At 37.4% G+C, this 26,933-nt stretch overlaps 1 protein-coding gene across 2 annotated transcripts in view; it reads right to left on the reverse strand.

Annotated features, from left to right (window-relative positions):
* POLN (DNA polymerase nu) overlaps positions 1-26,933 on the reverse strand; it is a 109,317-nt gene that overhangs the window by 70,089 nt on the left and 12,295 nt on the right. The window contains exons 3-16 of one of the 2 annotated variants that reach the window (XM_027889073.1): positions 25,019-25,159; positions 21,920-21,981; positions 18,290-18,778; positions 17,663-17,823; positions 15,788-15,900; positions 13,856-14,013; positions 10,143-10,211; positions 8,654-8,714; positions 8,386-8,450; positions 7,546-7,629; positions 7,044-7,133; positions 3,840-3,896; positions 3,105-3,158; positions 2,808-2,873 (exon numbers count right to left, since the gene is read on the reverse strand). In XM_027889073.1, coding sequence (XP_027744874.1) covers positions 2,808-2,873; positions 3,105-3,158; positions 3,840-3,896; positions 7,044-7,133; positions 7,546-7,629; positions 8,386-8,450; positions 8,654-8,714; positions 10,143-10,211; positions 13,856-14,013; positions 15,788-15,900; positions 17,663-17,823; positions 18,290-18,778; positions 21,920-21,981; positions 25,019-25,145 — 1,656 coding nt within the window. In that variant the 5' untranslated portion in view covers positions 25,146-25,159. Of the gene's footprint in view, positions 1-2,807; positions 2,874-3,104; positions 3,159-3,839; positions 3,897-7,043; positions 7,134-7,545; positions 7,630-8,385; positions 8,451-8,653; positions 8,715-10,142; positions 10,212-13,855; positions 14,014-15,787; positions 15,901-17,662; positions 17,824-18,289; positions 18,779-21,919; positions 21,982-25,018; positions 25,160-25,740; positions 25,853-26,933 lie in introns of those variants that run through there. The other variant, XM_027889074.1, reaches the window with a different exon arrangement.

Below are 26,933 nucleotides of genomic sequence, written 5' to 3' on the forward strand. Positions count from 1 at the left end.
TGATCTTAATTGGCTTTATGCTTTTCCACTTCTGTCTTGACTTATTTTTGCTTTAAAACATGAGAGGCTGGAAAGAGGTATTCAACATGGGTTTGGAGAACATAAACAAGCTTTTATGAATGTCATAAATATATTTAATAGGAAAGTTATCTATGAGCAACATAATAAAGGAGTATCCTAATGCAGACAAGACTAGTATACTTATGCAAAAAGTAATTCAAAATAATATATTCAAATAATAAACCTAATTAAACTCCTCTAATAGTCATAAGCAATCCATCATGGAGTGGAAAAAATAATTAGCCTGTGGATATGTTACAAAATTATTTGACTGAAGAATTCCAGGGTTTATATTTACTTTTAGATACTCAGGTCCCATGGAGTAGAAAATAGAGGACTACAATGCTATAGGCAGAAGACTACAGTATCAAATGTGACCCTACTCAAAACTGTGCTACAATAACACCTTGTTATAAAAATTCATGTGAATAAACTTATCTATCGAGAAAAACCCACATAAAGCCAAAAATATACATCATCCATATATCAGATGTGGATCTGTCTGAAAGATCACAGTGGAGCATCTGAAAAAGAAATCCTGCTCTGTACCTAATGTCTAGTCATTTCCCCTTAAACCTGTAAGTAAATCCTTAAAGGAAAGAGGACAGATAGATCCATTACATTTACAAAAGAAAAGATAAAGAAACCTTTGTTTGAAACCCCATCTCTCACAGCCACCGCAGCAAAGGGGATGTTTTTTCTATTTGAATTCTCACTGTATCTGATTCACACCTAACTTTTGCTTAATCACTTCTTAAAGCATTTTAAAAGAGTTAAAAATAAACTACCTCAGCAAATATTCAGCCAAAATTTGACATAATATCATAGTAACAGCAAAAATATCTTCAATATTTATGATTTCTGGCAAGAACCTTCCCAATCCTTTAACACTCAGCAAAGTGACTGGGCACTGCAGTATATCTTCTATATCGATAAATGATTCAGAAACAGATGGTATAAGTTCCATAAACATTTCAAACAAAAAAAAACTATGCCAACGTTTTTCCTTAAAAGGAAAAGCCAGCCTGAGGCAACCCTGGATGCTAACTTTAGCAGCATTATTTTGGAGAAAAACAACTTTTAAGAAAAATAAGCTTTTGTGTCACTTTTACCATGACGGACCAAAGGTCACTTTAAGCTGTATGTGGTTGTTCAAGACAGCTGCCTGCTCAGCTCTGACTCGGAAATGCCTCTGTGCATCCCATCACAGAATTCAGCATACTGGGACCTCCATGATCATCTTTTCCGTTCTCTCCCATCACTGTCTCCCATCTGGGTGCATGAGAATCGAGAGCAGCAGTAACACTTCTCCACTCTGTTGTTAATTCAGAACCCTAAACACTGTTTTTCACTCAGCAAAAAGCACAAGCGCTTCCTAAAAGTTGTTTGATGATAAATTGTACAGAAATATGCTCCGTGAGGGTAGGAAGAGATAAATGAAACCTGAACTGTGAAGGAAGGTGAAAGAAAAGCTAAGGAAGTCATCAATACGGTGAGGGTGAGAACCTCCCAGGACAGGATTCTGCCATTCCAGGCAGGGCTTGCCAGGAGCCTCATGAACCCACCCATGCCAAGTGGTCACAACACAAGTAACGTGTCCAACATCTCTGCTCCCACACAGAGCTGTGGAAGACCATGGCCTTTCTCTCAAGACTGCAGAAAGCCCCTAATGCCATTTGTACCCAAGAAGCTTAAGGCTGGGACATGCATAGACAGATATGCATGGATATGCACATATATGCAAACCTGCATGCATAAGCACTGACAATACTTGGGAGCACAAGTTAAAAGGACAATGGCCTCATGGATTCCCCTCGGCCTTCGTGAGCCAAGTCCCATCTCTGCATCTATTCCCTTTCCCCCACAGGGTCAGAGGCCAGGTCTTTGCTAAGAAAAGCCATGATTAAACAAAACAGAAAATGTCCCCAGGCAGGCAGTCACTACTTTTCTTCTTATTCCTGCACCTACGCCTTGGCTTGAGCCCCTGAAGCTCAGCAGCCCTGTGTCCTCCCACTCCAGGTCCTGCACTCTTATCCATGCAGCCATACCCTGTGACTGAGCAGGAATGCCAGGACCTCAGCAGTCTGTACAGCCAAGGGTCAGTGTGCACCCCAAACTCCCAGAGAAACAGGATCATAGAATATGCCCTTTGGGGAAAAAAAAAAGAGAAAAAAGAAAACCCAAGCCTGTAGCACTCCAGAAGGACAAATAAAACATGTTTCAGGCACAAGCATGTACATGGAGATTATTATAACCAGAGTCAAGAGAGGAAGCACAAAGAACCCACGTGTCACAGCCATGCCTACAAGCAAGAGCACCAGCATTGCCAGCTTAGCCCTGGACTGCCATGAGGCCTGAACCTAAATTCCAGAAAAAAAAGAGCGTCCTTCTTTTCTGTAATATCCACCTTCCAGGCCTCACTGATCCTTTACAAGTGGCTCATGAACACCAGGAATTCATTACAAAGAAGTATTCAGTGCATGGCCCACAATTGTACCCCTCTACTTCAGGTAATGTTAATTCTGATGCACGGAAAACATAAAGTATTCCAAAGAACAAACGTTCTAGAGTAAAACACCCATTTATTTAATAAGCTTTTTCTGTCCACCATTTAGACACAATACAGCAACTGCTAGACTTGCATGAAAAAAACATTTCCTGTGTTAAAAATATTATATATATTTTTTATAAGTAACATTAATTTTTCATTTCAATTAAAATGTAAATCTTCCAATAGGCTCACTTACAGGATGTTTGGCTGAAAGTCTGCCAGTCACAGTTCCTGTCTGATTCCATGTAGAGGAAAGAAATCCCTGTAATCAAGTAAAGTAAAAAATAAAAAACAAAAAGAAAATTATGAAGACACACAGCTAAATTTTATTGAACATAGGTATCAGTAATAAAAACACATTGCAAACAGAACTATAAAACCAAAAGTTCTTTTGAACTTTATAATTTTCCATATATAAAAGTTCTTTAACGGTAAACACTGTAATAATTTCACATCCTTTTAGGATTTTACAAGCTACTTCATATATTTTTACCTTTCTCATGCACGTTCGTAACCCATCCACATAAGTTGATTTCATCTTATGAACCTGAAATATATAAATTTCAAAATAAATGCTTACTTATAAAAATAAGAGAATTTTCAAATTAAAGATCTTACTCTCCAAATGCATATGAACTGGTTTTGTAGACTTTTTTAAAAAAATGTCGGTCTTATCATAGTAAATAATGGATTTATACTCTTTAATAGCTTAACCTATTAGCTTCAGTTAGGTAAGTGCTCGGTTATAACACAGAGCCAGGAATTTGCAGATACTAGCAATTGAACTATTGGAATTTATTATTTTATATCTTATGTTTCCAGGTCAATAAACAACACAAAAAAGCCACATATAAAACCCTCAAACAAAACAAAAAAGCAAAACTCAAACTTGTTTTGTTGTTTGTTTTTTTTTAAATTACTGGTGTTAAAGAAAAGCCAACTGAAAACCCACTCAAAACCCAAATGTTAAGTGTGAGAGTAGACTAACTAGGTCATTTTGGACTTTCAGGAGGCTTGTCACCCAAAAATCCTCCATAACTAATTATCTCCTTCATTTTATGCAAAGTATTTACTGAGAACTCAAAAAATAAATGTTTTGCCTTACAAGTGTGCTTTATAGCAGTAGACAAATTTAACAGTGCAGTTTTCCAATTATTTTATGAATATGTTCTCTTTCTTGCTAATTGTGCTTCAATGCAACTACATTATGTGAAAAACATCAGCTCACCTGACGGTACTCTAAAATTATCTTAGGCAAAGGATGAAGATCTTGCAATTTATGTAGCTGCAAAATCAAGAATGTAAATTACTGGTGTACTTTTCTGTTAAGTTATATTATTAAACAAACCTTACCAAAATGCACTTTGGAGCAAGAAATTTTCTTGTCAAGCTGAATGGACAAAATATTGGCTAAAGAATGACATCATCCAAGCAATCCCACCCCAGGCCCAAGGAAGTCTTCATTCCTTCCTGCCTTCATTAGGAAGGCTGGAGATGACTCCTTCCCATTTCATTTCTCTTTCTGTCCCAGATAGAGACAAAAAGACATGCAGACATAAAAACTTCTTCACAACAACTTTGAAAACACTGGAGTATGATGTGTGTGTGTTACTTACGGTTCTTTGCTTATTTTTTGTGCTATGCAACATCAAAGCAAGAGAGAACATGATAAAAGTATAAAAAACTAATACATACACACAAACACACACACATACATATTTATACACACACAATATAACAGGAGAATTTCTCCTGTTCATCCCCTAATAAAAGTTCCAGGAAAATTTTCACGAGAAATCAAAACTGTCAAATCCCAAAGCAACAAAGTAAAGTATATTTCTGATCACTTTGATTGGAAACAGCAAAAAAATCTGTTAAGAAAAAGAATGAAATTATTAAAATAGAGATTGGATATTCATAAGTACAACAAAAAATATCTGGAACTACAATAGTCCAGGATGAGAAACAGATGCAACTGTACTAGAATGTACATTTAAAAGTGTAAGGTTTTTTTCTTGCTACCAGGGAGAGCCAGCATCTTAAGAGTAATTCCAGTATTTATCTACTGGAAGGTTTCAGCCTACTTTTCTCTAAACAAGTCTCAGCAGTTGCTGGAAAGAGAATACTGGACTAGCACTAGTATTGCTTTGATTACAACAATAAATCTTTTGATCCAACAAAAAGATGACATGCCTTCTATTTCACTGGTCCCTCCCATCTCCCAAGGCTCTCTGTCACTCTCCAAGATTACATATTTGATCTACGAAATGTCCATCTTCTTGAGTAATGTGGGGGTTTTATGGTTATACTGTTGACATTACCTGAGATCATATATGGTAGTTGACACACTTGGCTGAAAAGTGGAATTTCTTCCTTTAGAAACAAATATCACCTTTCTACCTTCCCCAGAAATGCTCATTCTCAGCAACAAGTTGTGCGCTTTGACTCCCATGTAAACTACAGCAATACAATTGTGGTAGCAAATCGGAAACAGGTGCAGCTGCACAGAGCCTTCTTCCGTTCCAAGAAGGAATTCCATTGCTATTATAATCTTAACAAATGATCTTTTAATGATCTGGACAAGGGGATGGAGTGCACCCTCGGTTAGTGTGCAGATGACACCAAACTGGATGGAAGAGTTGATCTGCTGGAGCGAAGGAAGGCTCTGCAGAGGAATCTGGACTGGCTGGATCAACAGGCCAAGGCCAGTGGTCTGAGGTTCAACAAGGCCAAGTGTTGGGTCCTGCCCTTGGGTCACAACAACCCCCTCCAGTGCATCAGGCTGGGGGCAGAGTGGATGGAAAATTGCCCAGTGGAAAAGGACCTGGGGGTGCTGGTCAACATCATCGGAATATGAGCCAGCATGCGCTCAGGTGGCCAAGAAGGGCAATGGCATCCTGGCTTGGATCAGCAACAGCGTGGCCAGCAGGACCAGGGCAGTGATTGTCCCCCTGTGCTGGGCACTGGTGAGGCCACACCTCGAATCCTGTGTTTGGTTTTGGTCCCCTCATGACAAGAAAGACACTGAGATGCTGGAGCATGTCCAGAGAAGGGCAATGGAGTTGGGGAATAGCCTGGAGCACAAGTCTCATGAGGAGCAGCTGAGGGAGCTGGGGGTGTTTTGCCTGGAGAAAAGGAGGCTCAGGGAGACCCTTATTGGTCTCCACAACTCCCTGACAGGAGGCTGTAGCCAGGTGGGGGGTCAGGCTCTTCTCCCAAGTAACAAGAGACATGACAAGAAGAAATGGCCTCAAGTTGCACCAGGGGAGGGTTAGATTGGATATTAGGAAAAATTTCTTCACCAAAAGGCTTGTCAAACACCAGAACAGGTTGCCCAGGGAAGTGGTAGAGTTACCATCCCTGGAGGGATTTAAAAGACATGTAGATGTGGCACTTAGGAATGTGGTTTAGCAGTGAGTGGACTTGGCAGTATTTGCTTAACAGTTGGACTCGATGACCTGAAAGGTTGTTTCCAACTTACATAATTCTATGAAAAGAAAGAGGCATCCACATTTGCCTTAAGTTACCAAGAAGTCTGCAATTTGGTCCTGACTTCATTTTTAAACAAATGTTTTTGACAGATTTCTGCACTTGTGTGGGATCATCCATGAACATCTGCATTGCTGAAAATTATCTGTTTCAACACCAACTAAAGAAATAACTGAAGGAGCTTCAGATGCACAATATTTTTACACTGCATCTAAAGATACATTTGATCTCTTGTACAGGTGTATCAAAGTATATAAACTGTTTGCTCACTGCTTCTGCAAAGGAACAAGACTATATCAGGATCCTGCAGATCTAACTCCAAATGCAACCGTTCTTACTGAAAGCAAGCCTCTCCACAGAGAACAACACAAACATTAAACTGGGAAAAATTCATGCACACAAGTAAAACACTGGACCATACAAAGAAAGTGGTAACTTTCAATTCAAACCACAGGTATCAAGTAATTTCCTACAGAAATTAATGAATGAGTTAAGGTTCCATAAAAAGATGATAACATGGTTTTAGCCCAAATCTCCCGATGGCAAAGAGGAAGTCTGGGCTGCTATTTCCTTTGACAGCAGAATTTACATCAATGCTCTTTTCTTTGACCCGTGGTCTGTGTCACTCAGTCAGTCACTCTGAGCTACCAAAATCTGACCAGTAAGAAAGTTTCTCTCATTTGAAGAAGATGGTCATACAGGCATTTTGGTATTAAAGTTTTTAACCCTGGTTTATAGCTGAAGTTTAGTTCAGTAGCTCACGTGTTTTTCTTCATTATAGAATACATCTTTTCTGCTATAATTATGTAAAGCATAATTAGAACAATACAAAAATAAATCAAGATTGTTAGGAAAACTTTAGATAAATCACAATTTCACTGGAATATGACTTGGAATCTTTGCTAAATCATGCAGCTGGCTTTAAAACCCCCCTCCATCTCACCACAGCTTCTGAGGTGGACACAAGTTGTTGTATTTCAGTTCTCTGAAGTTTCTCACACAGCGTATGCAGCTTTAACTTATCAAATAGTACCTACAGTAAGAAAAACACAAAACAAATGTTTCAGTGTTTCAAGTGCTGAAATAGAAAGGATAATTATTTGGTGCTTGAACTTTAGTCTAGAACGTGTTTTAGAGTAAATAGAGCATACTGTAGCAAAGAGAACTAACACAGAATTGAAAAGACTAGATCTTTATTTCTGAGCAATTGAAACAGTAATGAAATGTATTTACTAAAAACAAATGTCTAATTCAAACACAGATCATCCAACATTGTCAGATTCATGTAAAACTACGTGTCCCCCAATAAGATCAGAAAATAAGATAATTAATATAGAAGAAAAGAATTCAGAAGTTGTAAGGATATATATGCTTTACAGTTCTTCTGTATCAATAACAATTTACAGAATAATCACAGTAAATAAATACAGTAGTACAAACATTACCTCTCGGAGTTGATAACTGCTGGTCAACAGGAACCGTTCTCCAGCAACTTGATGAGCTTCCTGTTCAAGCTCTTTGAGCCGCAACTATAAATTGGTACATCAGAATTATTCTGCTTACATCATTATTTCCTTCAATATCTGCTAATTCCTAGGTTAATGAGTATATTAGACTTTTATTTAAAAATGGAGAACTTGATATTATGTAATCATTGCTGACTGGCTATCAACATTTAATCTATATTTCATCTTTAACCTATATTTCTTCATGACCTGGGAATGAGATTTACATTTGTGGGAAAAGATTTTAGGTTGCTGAAGACTACAGAGATCTTTGAGAAACAGAGCTATGTGAATTATTCTGACAAATTAGTAATCTATGATAATCTATCCAGTCAGATTTTATGCTACAAAATGGGATGCTCTTGTAGCTGTTTTTATCAAAGAATTTATAAGTTGTAAAGAATGTATTGTTTACAAAGAGAGGCACTGAGAGCCACTTTTCAGGAGGATGGCTACTGAAAACTAGGTTCAGAAAGAGTCATTACCATTTATAATTTATACCATATAACCCAAAAGGACCTGTACATTTTGCAAAGCAATTTCAGTCCTGGGGCAAGGCTAATGAAGCAAGTATCTCTTTTTTACTCTCCTAAATAAAAAGGGAGATATCCTAAAATGTAAATGTCATTAGTTATATTTATAATAATAAAAATACTAAAACCCCAAACGGTTAGATTAAAAGTGACAAAGGTTCCTTCTCTTTTTAATTAGCTATCCTCAGTAAAAGCACAAAGATGATGCTATACAATTTCAAAAAGAAAAAGTAAATACAAAAGTTACCCCCAGAATCTCTGATGTTTTTTTCAGTTCTTGTTTGTTCACATATATTTTGTGTGTTTCCATCACTGTAAATACAATTATACATTGAGAACATTTACAATTGACAATTTCAATATTACATGCTTCTTAGAAATTGAATCTCAAGCTCACACAGCTGTCATGAGGTTAAGAAAACATTTCATATTCTGATGTATTACATTCCATTTAAGCATAGTCAGCAGCTGTGTGAAAATAGTGAAGATTCTTACTTTGAACTGAACTTTCATACCTGCCAGAATTTTGATAAGTGGAAGCTCCAATGTGCAAAATAAGTTCCACAAACCTTGAGCCTGTAAAGCAAGATATAAACACATTCATCAGAGCCAGCTAATTTTGATCTTAAAACATACAGTAGTGTCATTAGGTTAATCTATTTTCCAGTGAGCAGTATTTCACCCTCTGTATATTCCCTTTCTATATGACAACACTGTTTGTGGCATGAAATACTACTTATTGTAAATTATAGTACCTGAATGTTGCATTACTTCTTTCTGTAGGGAACAGTAATACATTTTGAAATAGTAACCATTTTGTATGGGAACACTAATAAAGAAATGAAAAAAAAATAATAATTTTTCTAAACTGTTTTAGAGCAAGCCTCATTATAACAGGACACACGGTTATCCCTTTCTATTTATTCTCTTGAACAATTAAGCAACCATTCATAATTCATAACTTTGTTTTCATTAGGAAGAAAATAAAGAGATGATATGGTTATGTACAAATTAGTTACAGAGAACAGGAAGTCTGTTTTCTCTCTAACCACGGAGCAGGACTTGTCTGAAAACTCCTCCTGCAGGCTGGATCTCAGTGTTTCTGCACCCTTGGTGTTTCCTTGCTGCCTTCCTTCACGGATTGTTTGTCACACTGCTGGGCCACCTGGATTTCCAGATTGATATGGTTCCATCTAAGCCCGACACTTGCTACCATCAACTTCAAAGAAAACCCCTAGGACGCTACGATGTACCTTCCACCTGAGCATATCCCTGCATATTCTGACACTTTGCCTGGTATGTGATTACAGGCAGAAAACAAACACACACAAAAAAAAACCCCACCAAAAGACTTTTTCAGATGCATCCTGAACTGCAATAAGGGATAAAATAGAACAGAACAGTTCACTTGGAAGGGACCTACAGTGACCCCCCAGTCCCACTGCCTGATCTATTGAGGGCTGACTAAAATTTAAAGCATGTTATTAAGGGCACTGTCCAAATGCCTCCTAAACACTGACAGGCCTGGGGCATTGATCACCTCACCAGGAAGCCTGTTCAGTTTGACCAGTGTTTGGTTAACACAGCCTAGAGCAAAAGACATGCTGAGAGGTTTTGTACCCAAGGAATACATAGGAAAAACCAGCTATGTTATGTTGTCCCTCTGTTAACATCTTCTAGTCTGTAACATACAGATTTAAAATACCAAAAGAAAAGTCACAATATTCTGAACCTTTCCTGTTCTCAGAATGTTCATTTAGATATTCAGTTAGTTGTGGTAGAGGAAATGGTTCTTCTAAAGATTGAGACTATTTGCTCCTTCTAGATAAAAATGGAAAATTCAATGGGCAATTTATTTTAAATGTTGACTACCAAAGTAAACCAGTATGGACTGAAGGATTCTATTTCACTAGATTCTAATTTGAATGAGAAATACATGACTAACTCTCTTTAATTCCTGATAATATCTCCAAAATTATTTCTGAACTTCTTTTCATATCTTACCTTTAAGTCACGAACAAGGTCCATCATTACATTATAAAGCTTCTCCAAGTTCACATCTAAGTTTTGATACTGATATAAATAAATAAAAAATAAATCAATAATTTTACTGCTAAAATAAAAGTATTTAGAGTACTATATTTTTAAAAGGTATTAAATTGTAAAAATATGGGTTTCTGTTTTTCTGTATCTCATGTTACAGTAACATTTTAGAAATGTTCTTAGACCTCTGACAAACCCAATTCATGAAAACAGAACTACCAACTATGAACATTCCAGATTTTACCTGTTCCTTCATGTACATTTTGCACAGATCACAGAGAAATAGTATCAGACTGCCTTTGATATCAGTTTTATTACTACTTCTAAAGTGAGGAAAAATTCCTTGCAGTTTTCTTTCTCATATAAGAACTACCACTCTTCTGTGCCAGAACTGTTCACTTCCTTCCCTTATGTTCCAGAGGTGTTCCACACAGAGCCATGCCACCTCCTTCAGATGGCTGAGATACCACTTTGAAATGCGTACAGACACTGAGATTATGACTGTTGGCTCCAAGAACATGATCACTAAAACTAAACCTAATTAAACCTATTAAATTTTGTTTAACGGGCTAACACACTAAATTTAAACAACAAAGCACTGCTTTCCACCACTAAATTCCTGTGATCAAGGGTGGTTACATGAAAAATCTCACAGGTTGTATCTTTAATGAGGGCTGAAAAATCAAAATTGTGTAATAAATTAACATCCAAGTCATTAAGTGAAAAAACACTAGCACTGTTCTGTAAAATTCCTGAGTCAAAGCCCATAGAACCTAGGACAGCATTCCAAAAGACTAAAGGTATGCACTTGCCTGTCCATACACTCTTCCCAAAGAATTGCATACTGGTCCATGTTAGAGGTAGAAAATGGGTTACATGGAATTAAGTATGACATGTTATGATAGTTTTGAGGGAGTTTATGTAAAATGGTGAAATTTGAGTTATTTGTGGGAGACATCTATGACTTGCAAGTTATTTGATGTTATAAACAGAATTATTCGAGTTTTGGTGCAGCTTTTACTTCAGGGACATTTTCCTACCACATCCCATAAACCAAAGGGTTTGTGTGTATAGTGTTCAGTCATTCAGAACACACTTAAGCCTTGGTTTTATCTTGAAATGACCCTCTGACTCAGGATAACAGCTGATAAAACTAACCAGGTTGTACATAATCTAATGGCTTTCAGTGGGAAGCAGGTCCCAGCAAAGCCCCAGCTGCAGAAGAGAGTCAAAATGGGGTAGTGAATTCCACTGACAGCACCTGCAGGTTTTCCTGGTGGGACCTGTGGCCCTGTGGGGGACCCACGCTGGAGCAGACAGTGCCTGAAGGACTGCACCCTGTGGAAAAGTGATCCACCTGGCAGCAGTTTGCAAAGAACTGTTGCCCATAGGATGGGTTCACACTGGAGAAGTTCATGAAGGATTATCCCCCATGGGAGGGACCCCACAGGGAGCAGGGGGAGGACTCCTCTCCCTGAGCAGCAGCAGAAATCAACATGTGATGAACTCCCCTCTCCCTGCACTGCTGGGGTGGAAGAGACAGAGCGTGAAGGAAGGAGGGAAGGGTGGGGGAAGATGTTCTTAAGATTTATTTTACTTCTCATTCTCCTGTTCTGATTCTGTTAATAATAAATTTAATTGATATCCCCACTTTGAGTCTGGTTTGCCTGTGATGGTGATCAGTAAGTGATCTCTCACGGTCCTTATCTCAACTCATGAACCCTTTGTTAGATTTTCTCTCCTCTGTTCAGTTGCAGAGGGGAGTAAGAGATTGGCTTTAGTGGGTACCTGGTGTCCAGTCAGGGTCAACCCACTGCACAGTCTAGTTCTATGAGTGAGGACTTCTCTCTGCCCCAGACAGACTAATTTAAGCAGGCCCACACTGCACTGAAAGTCATCAACCTGTCTCCAAGAAACCTTGTACACGCCAACCTGATCTGGAACAAACGAGATGTCTGTGAAATACAGACAGTTTGCTTGATCCCTTACTGGAGGTGGAAAAGTGCCCAGTCACAGGCTTTGACTGACACCAAGAATGCTCATCAGAGAATGCAGCAGTGACAGGAACTGTAAGACGTTTAGCACCTGTTCCAGCAAAGGTTTCAGGGAATACCGACCATGATCCCTTTGGCAGAGCATCAAAGACATAGACAAGCAGCACATCTCCTGTGCTGCAGGTGTGTGGGTGAGTAGTGAGCTATGGAATAAACCAGCAGTCATTCCAAGGACTATGGTGGGTGGCCAAGACTAGGACAATAGAGAGGGAGCTTCTCTGAAGCAGTGGGAGATGAGACATGATGTATCACTCACCACAGATCCCTCTGGGAGTACAGACACCTGTCAGGAACCTACCAGCAAGGACAGAGCAAGAAGGCTGAAGAGATAAATCTGGCAAAGAGCCAGGATTCACAGGAAGAACTGGGACTCACTGAGCAAACAGAAGAGCCAAAAAGGAAGTGTGAGAGTCCAGGTAACAAATTAAGGAATACAGAATGGGGGGGAGGGGGGGAATAATCACAGGATGTTACAAGGAGGCATTAAACTTGGACTTGAGTGAACAAGTCAGCAAAAAGGCACTGGACGGTTGGGGCAAGGAAACAAACTAGACGTGAAACGGGAAAGGAAGGAAATATGATTTCAATATTTAACTCAGAGCTGGGAATCAGCATGAAAAAGTTGAGAAATGATAACTAAGAACAGATGTGATATCTGAAGAACAAAAGACTGAGTCAGGCTAAGGAAAGAGACAAGACTAAGGATGCTGACTCACAGGAGGGCCATGACATACAGAAATAAACAACAAGTTTATAGTTTCTGCCTGTTTGCCTGTCCATTCCCTACACTAATAGCTTAATTCATGAAGTAGCTTCTGAAGAACTGAGCCCGCTGGACATCTGTGGACTTGAATCACAGAAGTCCTATAATGTTGTAACACTTGGTCTGGACAACCGAGGCCTCAGAAAAGTGAATGGTTTCCAACAAAAAAAAAATCATTTAGGTTGTTGCACATCATCTTATCATTCAAACAACCTCTGAAGGCCAATGTGTCCAGAGTAGATCACCACGGCAGTAAACATGTAAAAATAGTAATATAGGAAGATATTCGACAGGATATAGGAAGAAATTTCTCTAGAGCTGGGGATAACATCTCAAAAAGTTCATCACACATTCTCTCATAATGATAGAATAAAAATCCAGATCTTTTCATTCACATGCTTGGAAGTTCACATTTGACTCCTACTGTTCCTCAGCCTTTACCAGCTGTGAAATTAAGCAAAATTTTAATAATCAACTAAATACAGCCTACAGGTTCACAGGAACTGGAAAAGGCAGCATTAGACATTTTGGAAAGGAGAGCTGGAAATCATTTTGCAGGGAGATGGAAAGAAAAGAGATAAGATTATACATTAATATTGTTACTGAACTCTACAGTTTTGAAAGAAAATTTCACAGTCGTCCCTGGAGAATGAGATCCCATCATGGTAGAATGCAGAGGAACCTTCCCTTCTCCCCTTTCTTTAGATTTCCAACAAGGACTATTAATAGAATAATTTTCTCCCATTAGAAAAGCATTATCTATCTTTTCATGCAACATTTTGTAGGCAAAAGCAATTCTTTTATCATTTCCTTCCCCTTTCAACCCAACCACAAACAACTGAAAACAAACTACTTACAGATGCATTTCTCAAAGTGCCTGTATCTGTATTTTCTGCTCCCTTTGAGAAAGGTTTTTCAAAATACTTCTGTATTAAAGATTCAAAGGAAGGAACTGTGTCACTGGGGTTTATCAGCCATGCTGCAATCCTTGGATCCAACACAACACTATCAGCAACTACAAGAATAAATGATTTCTGACAATCAAAATACTTGAATTACCCCACACACTAAAAAATACCTCTAAAGTTTTGCCCATCTTTCCTGCACCCACACTTCATAAAAGGACAAGTATTTACTCTACAAAAATGTTAAACCTTGAATTTGCAGCTGTAACAAATAGTCAATATCATGACTACACAGGAGTAAGTTCAGTATTAAATATTTTTGAAGAGGGTTATTTGGTGAGGTTGGAGTGGGTTTTTTTAATTGGGTAATTTTTTCAAGTTTTAAAATACAAGTAAGCCTTTGGTTCTTCAGATTTACTGTTAAAGCCTCCCTTTCTTATTACTGGAAAACTTTAAGTTGAAGTTTTTCTTACGAGTGTCTCCCACCGCTACACTTTTGTTGTTGTTAACTTGAGCCACAAAATTGCCAGTGGGGATCAGGGAGAGATTTACCTCCCAGTAATCAGACTGAGATTGCTAATGGACATATGAATTCACACACAGGTGCACAACACACTGTTTCCAAAGAACCTTTTGTCCTATAGGATCATAAGTGCTTACACTGCACTTTCCCTCATGTTCACATAGATGGACAGGATGGAGCAAACCTGGTGTTGCTTCAGTTCCCTCTGAAATACAATCTCAATACGTGTACTGCAGTACTACAGAGACCAGGAAAAACTAATAACTAGAATGCTCTGTGACATATTCAAAGATAAACCTATGTACCCTCTTCAGTAACCCCTAAGTTAGTTCAAATGATGAGCCACAGGTACATTTCTAGAGAACTCCATGCTACACAACCTTACAGACTCGGTTACCTGAAAGCAAACTTTAATGTCTATAATGCAAGTTACAGCTGCAGGACTGCTCTAAAGAGAATTTTAAGATATTTTGTTTGTTTTGTTGGAGGGGTTTTGTTTGTTTGGGTTTTTTTTTTCATAGCAGAAATAACGTGTGAGGAACTATCAACTTCCGAAGTTTAAAAACCTAGGCAAGAATTCTTTTGGTTACTGGAAATTTCAGATTCAAATCCCATGCATCAGATAGCACCTAACTGTGTACAGGTTATAAAACTACCATGACATTTCTTCCCTCCTTTCCCATCCCCCGTGCTATTTTAAGTAGATCTTACCACCAGATTTTAAATCATCATCAGTTTACTGTGATTTACTGATGAAACTTTTCAGATGCTGAACATAAGTTGATAAAAACTTCATAGAGGGAGCCCTTCCTGAAAGGTCACATTTACTTTTGTAACTCACTAAGCAGGAATCTGATACATGGAACCAAAAGACATTATATTGGCATCTTATGCCTTCTGTTTGGAGTCGCTTTTTAAATCCAACAAAAGAGTCTTATTTGTTCCTGTCAAAAAACCAAAGGACCTGTTCAAATAATTCCTAAGTCTGACAACTGTGAGCATCTCTGGGATTTATTTTAGCCCTTCCTTTGAGCAGAGGAAGCTTTTTACTAGGGAACATGAAACATGAAGTAGTTTGACCCCTTCAGCTACAGTCAGGACTGTGTCAAGAGCTTTTGTTTCCACTGGAAGCTATCCCTAAATTACTCAGTAATTTGATTCCTAATCTAAGAAGAAATACATCATCTTCACATGGCAAGCCTCTGGACACCTCTCCAAGAGGAATGTTCTTCTCCATGGTACTAAACTGTTTTTCAGTACATTATTTAACTACCAATGTAGTTATTTCTACACCCAGGGATTTTAACAGAGACATCAAAATCACCGAGATTACAGGATGAGAACATAGATTCAACACTTACCTTGTTTCCAGCTGATTTCATTACCATAAACTTGAAGTAGAGTCCTCAGGAAATCTTTTGCATTGAAGCAAATTATTGGAATTTTGCACTGTAGCATTTGAAACAACACTTGACTGCATGGAAGGAGTTCATTAATACACACTATATTGCTACTACGTTTAGTGAATCTATACCCTTAACTCATTTAATTAGCACCTAATACTCAAAAGTTAACCCAAGACATTTCCTTATTCCTGTAAGAACAGAATATTGCATTTTGAATATTAAATTCTCAATTTAATAATACCTGAAGCTTCATTCTATAAGAAATTAAACATCCTAGCAGATATGCCTTATCATGCATTCATAAAGGAGACAAATCCTTGTTTGACTCTCAAAGTTAAATACAACCTTAACCCAAAGCAGCAACTGGCATCCTGTAATACTTCAATATATCCAAATAAGATCACAGAGGTCAAGTTACTGTAGCATTGTAAAATACTGATTTAAAAATTATTAGGCAATCTAAATTACCATAACTGCCTTGTGTTAGTACACTACTTAAACCCAGAATGTTTCATCCCTGTCATTTATTTCCATACCTTTTCAAAATGTCTGCAATTCCCTCATTAATGCCACTTTAAATAGATTTTACCAACTATATATATCAGTATGTAGATTTAATAATTATATGTGTCTTATATTTTAGTAAGTTCTATTTTGGTCAATGTAGAAAAATAGTATTTTTTAATAGAACATTTCTGATGGCATGAAACCACAATACCAAGGGTTTGGACATACTAGAAATCACATAGATCCTAAGGTATTATTGTATGCAGTATAGATCCATTACTAAACAACTGCACCATTCTCACAAGTAATATTTACCTATAAGATTCATCTAATACCCTTATTCAACTTATTATTTTTACTGTACATATGTACCTGTTTTATTGATCTGTTATTCCCAATTCACAACAACCTATATTCAAGCTGACAACATTAAATTAGTTGTCATGTAACTCCAATATTACAGCTGGAGAAGCACAGGTAAGCAAAGTGCCTTGTTTCAAGTCCCAGTGGAACAGTGGCAGAAATTCAACTAACAGTCAAATCCAGCATCTTGAAAATGAAAGCTTTGTAATTTAATAACCCCAATTCAGCAGTTTACAAGTAGGCAGTTAATACTGAAAGTCATAAAATAGTCTGATGAATTTTTAACATGCAACTATTACGTCTAAGAATCAGACTCAGTTCTCATTTCTCCCTTTATGGGATACAATTTCCAATTTAATAGGAATAAAAATGGATTTTGGTTATAATAACTGGAAGTTTAAAACATAACCCAACTTTTTATTGAAATTTAGTCCAAGTATTAAAGAGATACATGAAGCATTTATTTTAAAAATTATATTGCATTATTACTGAATATTAGTAAAACTTCATTTGGTATCTCAAAAGCCATTTAAAAAACCTGTTCTAAAAAGATGAAAAAATATTAGCAAAGCTCAAAATGGGTGCTTACTGTAATAATGCCCATCAAAAAGGTATTAGATAAGAAATGCAGTTGAGGAAATGGAAGATAAAATACAAGAAAGATAAACCCGAAGGAAATACATTCTTTTGGTGCCATAAAAGATTTCCAAGGCAAATGTAACCAGCTCAGAATACCAACCTAGTTCTGCAGGGCTGCAGTCAGTGATATGCTGAGGCCAAAGGAACAGCCTACTCTTATTTGGTTTATATTAGCCTAGACTTGACACAGAACTAATTCAGCCAATATGAAATTCAATGAGCTTGGCATGTTAGAAGATTAAGCCTGTGCTATGTAACCAACATCACTGCTGCTAAAAGCACATGTAAAGCAAACCAGTATTTTTTCCTACACACTCTCACCAAGAAAATTTCATGTGAGCCTGTTCTTGTCCCCAGAGAGATGGTCGTTCAGTTTTTAAATAAATTAATTTATCATTTCCCTTAGCAGCATTCCAAGTTGAAGAGTTGCTGGGAGGATTCTTCACTAGCACAAAAACTCCTTTTACTGAAGAGGTTGAGACCTGTTAAGTGTAATTACAATAGTGTTTCTTCTGACAGATCTTGTGCAATCCTATAAAGAAAAGTTCCCAAATATTTTACAAAATGAAAGCTATTATGTACACTGCAGTTATTGCATACACCATTGACATAGTAGAGGAGCAGGCAAGTGTTTCGGTCTTGAAACAAAAATCCACAGGGACAAATACAGTAGAAAGTAGAAAAAGATATTCTAATTCAGTTTAGGTACACAAATGTCTAGTTAGCCTGAGCAGTTTCATTTTCGTTAGCCCGAGCAGTTTCATTTTCGTTTTACTTGGTAACTTAAAATGTAGTCAAAATATTAAGGTTTACCTCATTTTACATGCATATTTTGGTATGCAAAACACAAAAGGGGTTCCCAATGAGCACGGGTTTGTGTTTATCAGTCACATGCACATCAAACAGCTCTACAGAACTGACTCTAATCAAAGCTCATCCTTCACTAACCTGTTCTGAGCTGAGCTGAGAAGAACCATCTTGAAATATCATCGTAGTTACAAAAGCCACTGCCTGCTCTATAGCTGCAAGCAGTTCTCTTTTTTCTTCACATCCTAAAGTGCTGATATCACAAGGATGATTTTCAGAAGTCTCTCTTTGTCCAGAGCTACAGCTGTATCTTCTTTCATGTGAAGAAGTGCAGGTCTTTACATGTAATCTTCTTGTTTTCTCTGAACAACACATAAACACGTTTTGCTTTCTTTTAAGAGGAATAGCTATTTTCTTTTCCCCATCCTTCTGCTTTTTTGCTGCTACTGAAAGATTTCTTTCTTGATGTCCCCATGTTGGCAAGTCTGAATCCTGGTAACAGCTCACTATTTTGGTATCTTGATAGTCAAGCATTTCATTGGTATGCACTGTCCTGACTATCTCACCAGCAGTACTTTTTTCAGGGCTGGCAGATGTTTTTAAAATGGCAATTCTGGAATCAAAAACCTCCTAGGAAAATTGGAATTTTATTTTAGCAAAGCAAGTATTCAACTTATAAATAAAAAACGTGACAATTTACATAACCTTTGAAGAAAACAGTATTCTATGAAAAAATGTTGATACAAACAAAATAGAGTCAGTTTAGGGCAACCACAGTACATAAACCAAAATTCAAGTATTCATCAATAGAGATTATTTTGTGGACATATACTGTTTACATCCACAACCATTGTTGTTGTTTTTTTTAAACTTAGTCTAACATTAAAAAATGGCCAATCAACAACTGTAAGATACGTTTAGTCCAATGTCCTGTCTTCCATAGTGATGAGGTTATTAGGGTTTGAAAAGAGATCATTCATCTTTAGCTTCAATATTCTGAGCTTTTTTCATGACAGCTTAGTTTGTTAGAGAACTTTTGGCAAGGAACCTTAATGACTGCTTTGGAAATCCAAGTACAGGAGTCAACTGGATCTCTTCAAGCGACTTACAAAACACAACAAAAATACCTATGAAAGTTGCACTGTGGAAGTATTATCAGGTGTATGAATAAGCATTCTATTCTGTTTAACCCACCATAGGCAGAACAGTTTTCCTACTCCAGATAGTCCCTGGATCCCTTTAGAGCAGCATGCTACCAAACAGCATTAAGCAAGATGCTGAATGGTAATGTTTGGTTTCTAATCCTTCATCCTTCTTTCCTTCATAAACTTCCTTGTTATGCTACTGGCCTTGATGCTTTATTACTGTTTATTTTTCTAGTTCCTTCTACAACCCCTTCAGCCGAGACAGATCCTCTGTCTTGATTTCATAAACAAGGACTCTGGAATGGCAACCAGTGACCTTTCAAGATTCCCCAAGGTAAATGTGTGCAACTATTTACAGATTACACAGTTTTATCTTCCCTCAATACCCTTTACACCTCCATCACCAATAGGCCTTAGAGGAGCCAGCAGGCTTTCTACTTCTAAGGCATTTGGAAAAATAATGTATAAGTGATGCATTTGCAAGCTGTTCCTCCAAACTTATTTGGACTATACTCCTGTATATTTAATCTAATTTAGTCAAACAAGGCAAGTATAAAAGAACATAAATCTGCTAAGTTCATGTTTTTGCATGATGACATTTTTTGGTAGTGTCCTTCATACTCTTGGCCACACTTTTTTCTGCACAGATTTTAGTATTCATTTTAAACCAAAACAATCTAAAGTATTGTTCTGAATAAATCCCTATGCTACCTACACACGTTCTGATTTTGGAGGGCAATTCTATATACTTTCTTTAAAAAAGCTCCTTCAATTTTATGTATTTTCTTTTTTTGAAATTAAGCATCACTGTCATATCTATCTTTTAATGCCTCAGAAAGATTACAGTCTCTGTCAGGGCACCTTTCAGAGGGAAGATTTTGAACCTAATCTCACACAGAATCAAATAAGAACCAATTTCTCTCCTGAATTCTCTAACTGTTCCATAAAGCAGTTGTCTCCTCACTTTTAGCTGCAGCATCATGCATAAATTTAACATTCACCCACTCCATTGAAAAGTAACTGAGGCCTCCCAAAATTGCAGTATTTTCAGCTCTCCCAGCCCAGTCTCCTTCAGTATCTCTTCTGTCATTCCCATTCCAAAAACTAAGGCTTCCTCACTTCAAAAGAACCACAAGTTACTGCAGTGCAGGGCTCCCTCCATTCCCCAAGATGAGTTTTCCCTAATCAAAGGACAGTGTCCATCTCTACCCAATCTGCATAGATTAAACCAGCCACAACGACAAAGACAATAAGTCTGGGGTTTTTTCACAGTTTTGCAATATTCCTCAACCCAGTTCCCACACACCCAAACCTTAGAACTATGGAGTCAAAGGATGAAAGAGGCTTAAGACTGCTTGAAATCATACTTCACAGGATCAACTCTACAGGTTCTAAGTAAACAGAAAAAGGAAGCTAATTAAGCTTTTGCTACTATCCAAATGAATAGTGGCTGTTCTTAATGAAGACAAATTAAATGGGCTAGACAATAATAATCAAAAAGTGGACACTATAAAGTTACCAGAAGTGGAAAAATAATATGTTTAAGAGCCATAGAAAGACAACTAATTCACTCAAGTGTATTCTCCAGTCAAACTGCAAATAGTTTTACCATTTAACACAGCAGAATTTGAATTATGACACTCCAGTAATTATAAAATCAGGAATAAGCAATTCTCTTCTAAAGATTAAAAAATCAGAACAAGGCAATTTAATTATCCAGTCAGAATAATACAGCTGGTACTACAATTAACCACAGGGAGAAACAGCAGCTTCCGCAAAGAACTGATCTTCTATCAGAAATAATGACGTGGCTGGAAGTAGAGAAAACTCCCAGGATGTAGTTTCATCATTTATGTCAATGGAAGAAGATTTCACTACATGTAGCAAGTCAAAATTAGCATCTCATCATCACAAAAAGGGGTTCCACTACTACCCATGTGCACCCACAGCTGCATGAGCATCTATGAGCCAATGTAATTTGTAGGAAGCTATCCCACTCCATAAAAAAAATCAGTTCTCTGCATCCTGAGCAGCCTGAAGGGACCTGTTGAAGTGCGCAACGTGCACCAGAGTCAGACTAAGTAAGGCTGTGAAACCTGCAGCTGGGACAGGAGCACACTTGCAGCATCGGCAACTCATCGATCGACCCAGCAGATGTTACACAGCTCAGAGCCTGAGCTGGGGCTGCTGCAGTTTCCCATTCCCACTCCTGCCCTTGCTCTCACTCACATGCACATCGAGCCAAACTGAGAGAGATGATTAAACCCAAAATTTAACTTCCTAGTAGAGAGTAATTTTTCATCGGAATCAGCTCACTTTATGATTATGTGCTTGTGGTTGTCCAGTGACAGAAGTCTGAGAACCCTGGTAACTGCCTGAATGTGGTAATCTCAATTCTGATCACTCTGTCATAAAAAAACAACTTCCTGTGGAAAGGGTAACAAAAGTGGGGCCAAGACTCCCGTGGGTAAATATATGCAAGTGCAAAATAAGACAGTAATAGCTACCTGAGCTATGAGTGTATAAAATATATTGTGACAAAGCTTCTTATGAAAGAACCAGTGTATAACCAAACCTGCTATAAAAAGACTGCTTTTAGTGGTTTTCAATCTCACAAAACACTTGCCTTTTCATTTCTCAGACGTGCATCCTTATCACCTATTTTATTTTCCTTTGTCTTCTCTATACCTTTAAAAAAGAAGAAACAATTTACAATACAAATTAATCTACAAGCAGTGCACACAAATTAGGTTACATATAGAGTGGCTATTACTGCCACTTTTACCAAACCTAAAACAATTGTACTGAAGTTTTCCTCGACAACCATTTTATCAAATTAATATCATTCATGCTTAAAAGGGCCCTGCAGGTTCTGAAATATGCATATGCAAAAGCCTGTTTTGTCACCATTAAGAAAAAACCTAATTTAAATTTTCTACAAAGCAGACAAACATTTTCCACGGTGCTCAGAAGAGGCACTGCTATAATTCTACAAACAGGCATATTTCCTTCTTTCAAGAAAACACAAACCATTTTGGTCAAAGTAAAGCTTGGGGCATGGGCATGAAGAAGAAAAAAACAACTAAACCCTACAAACATTACACATTTTAACTGTTTTCTTGGAATTAGGTAGTATTATTTTACAATAGTGTTGTTCTACAAAGCACTATTTGCATATATGACGTTAACACATCATGCCCTACAGCGAACCGACCATGTTTCACCTGCAGGAGATAACCTTTTCACATTGTTCATCCTGCAACAGAACAGGTATTGTAAGACCAGACAAGAACAGAGAGCGAGGGGAAATTCAGACCTACAAACTGACAGAAAGGTAAGGTGATACCAGAGCCAGGAGAAGCAGGATGGCCACCCATGCTGGGTCTGGCACACCCAGCCAAAAGACACCTCATGGGTAAAGCATGTATTTTGTCCCCCCACACTGAGTACAAGACTAAACTGATGTTGTCAGCTATTAATCTGCATTACCAGCAGCAAGACACTTTCTGAATCTAACACAATGATGACCAGTGCCAAACAAAGCATAAGGTGATCCATTTCTATTTAATAAAACTGTTTTAAAAATTTTTCGTCTAGGCAAATCAAGACTCTGTACTTAAAATACTAAAAAAAAAAAGCCTTTTCCAGAAGAAACTAAGCTTATTATTACATGTTGGTGTAAGTGTATAATCAGCCATTTATCTCCAGCTCAGACTTCTAACCTGAGCTGTTAGAACAACCAACATGGCATAGCTGTATCTGTAGCTTCAAACATTTTAGGTTTGGTTTTCTTGACACTTTCTACAACAATAAGATTATAAATTAAGAATGATAGTATCTAAGTTTACATTCAGTGCTTTTAATTGTTTCAAACCAAGCTACTTTTTCTTGACAAATCCACCCTCCAGAGAAGATGATGAGGATTACATTTCTCTGCTCCAGCACACAGCAATCAGCATGATAAATCAAAGAGATGTGCAACTTCCAATTTCTGAATTACAGCAAAGTATCACCAGATGGCAGCAGAAACCCGTCCTTGCCCTCCAACTCCTTGAGGCTTGATGGAAACATTACATTTCCACTGCCAAGATAACCCCAGAATTTCACCAACTAGGTCAAAATTGCAGATCTTTATTCTATTTGAGCCCAATATTTACCTTCTAAAAGACAAACAGTTTTTCCATTAAGTTGAATTTAAAAATCTATCAAAAAAACACAGTTCAATACAGTTTGAAACAGACCAAATAACATGACAAGTTTCTGTTTGGTTTTGTTTTTAAGAGAGCTGAACTTTTTCTTCTTTCCAGATCCACACTAAAGCTATATAGATACAGATATAGATACATATGCGATTTCTCCAGAGTAATTCAAATAGGTCTGTTAAACCTGTACACTTTAAACAATTGTTGACTAATTACTGCACGAAAACAAGAGCAAGAAAATCTTGTCATGTGACCTGCTGCTAGAAAATGCTTATACTGTTCTTTCTCTCCCCAGTAAACAGGGATTTAACAGCACTACAAAGACGACAACAAGCTCATTTGGGTAAAGATACCAGACACCTTCCTGGTGTTCCAAAAAAAATAAGAATCGGCAATTTTACACCTGGAGAGAGAGTGAATGGATCAAGAGCAGACAATAAAACATGATAACTGTTGCACAGCATTGAGAGTGCCCCAGTGTAAGACAAAAAATATTACTCAGGAAAATTAAGGCAGGGAAAATTACACGGTAGCAGGAGAAGCAGAATGGCAATTAAACCAAGGCTGAAAAGAGATCTGATTTTGTTTAAAATCATCTGGGTTTTGGTCCCAGATGTACCATGTACAATGTAGCATTTTAAAATGAACTTCTCTCGTTTCTTCAAATGTGTATCACTGATCGACAATGAACTACTACCCTTGTCACTGCTGCACCACCAGGCTCCACTGGTCCAATCTTTACTACTGAAAGAGGTGTCTGTACCATAATTTATATAAAACTGAGGTTGCAAAAAACACAATTTACACAAATCCCATCATTTAAATAATATTCCAGGATCTAGTTCTCAGGAGAAAATAGACAACTGAACTTGAGCAAAACTCTAACTTTCTATCTACTTCCTTCCAGAGCTACCAGACTGACAGACTATGACAAGCAGAGGATGGAGAATAAAAATTACATCTTGCAAAACCTCCCCAGCATCCCCAATGTTCTGAGTAAGATTTGCCCAACAGAAAGATCTGCTGAGGTACTTGTAACATTACCTAATTTGCTCTTTCACTGGGACTTTTGTTCGCTCTTCCTCCTAGAATTTCACAAGGAGCTCACTGCTAATGAACACGTGTTTAAAGCACAGACATGAGTCTGGAGAGTTCACAGGCCACCTGGTGAGTTCTTAGAACCTCCAGTGATCTTCAAATATCTACTCCAGAGTCATGTTCATGTATACATATAATTTATGGCTTTTAAAAGTATCAGTTAAGTAACACTTTGAAATTCTCATCTACTTCCACACCACAGAGGAACAGAAAGAAAAAAAAATAAATTGAGAGTACTGTTCCTTGCACTCACATATTATTTAATCAGAAAAGTCCCAGAAAATATCACAGTTACAGCTTAATTCCTTTTCCAAACCTGTAATCCTCATTTTCCTCATTTAAAAATAAAGACTAGAGGTTTGATATTGTTTTATTTGTTTGTGTCTCAATTTTTGTGAAAAACACTTAAAAAGGCTAAGACTTACTCTGGTTATTGTCTGTGTTTGTCTGAACTTCTACAGGAATAGACTGCAGAGCTGTCATAATCCTCTGAGCAGTATCAGATAAAGGCACTTTAGAAATCTCACATCCTATGTACATGCACTGCTCCATTTTTAAGATTAAACCTATACACAGAACACACAATTTATTAATTAATCAGGGCCACAATCCTCATTTATATTCTGTTCAAAATATAGTGAATGTGTTCAACCATTTATTCTCAACAGAAAATTACATTTCCTCCCAGACGTGTCTGTTAGCAACATACTGTAAAAAAAAACCATAATAATTTTTAAAGACTAGTATCTTTAAAACAGTGGTTTAATACACTGATTTAAAAAAAATCAGCACTCTTAAGTACAGCTAACTTGTACCAGAAAAAAAAAAATCTAGCAAATAAATCAAGAATTTGATGTATGTCTGACATGCTCTCCCCCCTCAGTATCTTTATACCAGTGTAGCACATGCATACAGTTACTGTTATTGGTGCTTGGATTTTATTAGGAAAAAAAACAACCAACTGTCAAGTAACTGCCAAAATTGAGCCAACACAAGATGAGAGAAACATGCATTACTAGCATGGTAAACAACCATTAATTATGTGCTGTTTCATGAAATACTTATCATAAAAGACCTCTATTTCTTAAATTTTCTATAATTGATGCACTCAAGCACTGTTACATACAAGTAACTTTAAAATAGTTACTACAGTTGGTCAGTTTGAGAAACTAGTCAGCAACATCTACAGTCTCTACAAGCTTTGACCACCACTGTTGTCCTAAACTTTATCCTCTTCTGAGAAGGAGTAGCTTTTCCAGTTGACCTGGCCAATTACATACAATTACATACATTCTGTATTACATACAAAATACTCGGAGAATCCCCAGATACAACTCACACTGGAGAATCACAAATAATGGTGTCCACACTGATGCCTTGTTATTTTACACATTTGGTTTTTTTTTACAGAAGAATGCATAAAACTCAACAAAAACACAGCAGAAATATCCAACATTTTCAAAACACTTGAAGGATCCAAGCTGTCCAAGTCAATTGCTCCATCAAAAACTGCTGTTTACTAAATTACTCCTATACAAGGTAGCAAGTGGAGTCCTGTTGCTCTGGTCTTCTCCACTAAATACAGTGCACGAGCAGACCACCAAGTTTAACCATCATGCAAACAATAGTTCCTTTGCTTGCATGGAAATATTTTTCTTAGCTCAAGACCACAGGCAGATTGCAGCTTTGAATACTTACAAGTGCAAACATTTGTATCTCGATTCAGGGAGGAACATCCATCCTGCTGCATTAGAACTGGCTGTATCTATCTAGCTCAAATTAGTAAGTGTGTGAAGGAAAGCAAGAGAGAGGCAGAATGGCTTTCTTTTCCGGGATGTTCCAGGAGCCACACACACACAACTCCTCCTAACTTTTATAATTAAGAGCAACACTTCTTTCCTACACGGGGTTAAAGTGCTCCCTGACTTCTCAGGGTGGGAAGCAGCAATCACAGCCTGAGGGGCAGATCAAAATGAGAACCCAGCAGACTAAATATAAACAAGACACTGTGCCTGAGAACAGGCCTAAAACCAACACACAGATTCACCAAAAATATTGACCACACTGAACTGAATTTATAGAGTTTGGCATTTCATAATAAATACAAAGTATAGAGTTAAGCAGCATGAAATCCAGACATAAAGACACTTAAACCAGTGTGATAAAAAAAAATTTAAACATTTCAAAATAAGTTATGCTCACATGAAAGTTAAAAGTCTGCCATCAAAATAGTTTAAAGTCTACTGTTACTGAAGTTAATGCTGATACACTAACCTCCATCAATGTGTACAGTGCTTGAAAGTAAGCACAGCTGATCCCATCAAAATACAAAAGACTGGA

This window comes from Empidonax traillii, unplaced genomic scaffold (assembly GCF_003031625.1).
Source record: "Empidonax traillii isolate 1590-97213 ecotype Southwest subspecies unplaced genomic scaffold, ASM303162v1 scaffold250:size724861, whole genome shotgun sequence".
NCBI lineage: Eukaryota > Metazoa > Chordata > Aves > Passeriformes > Tyrannidae > Empidonax > Empidonax traillii.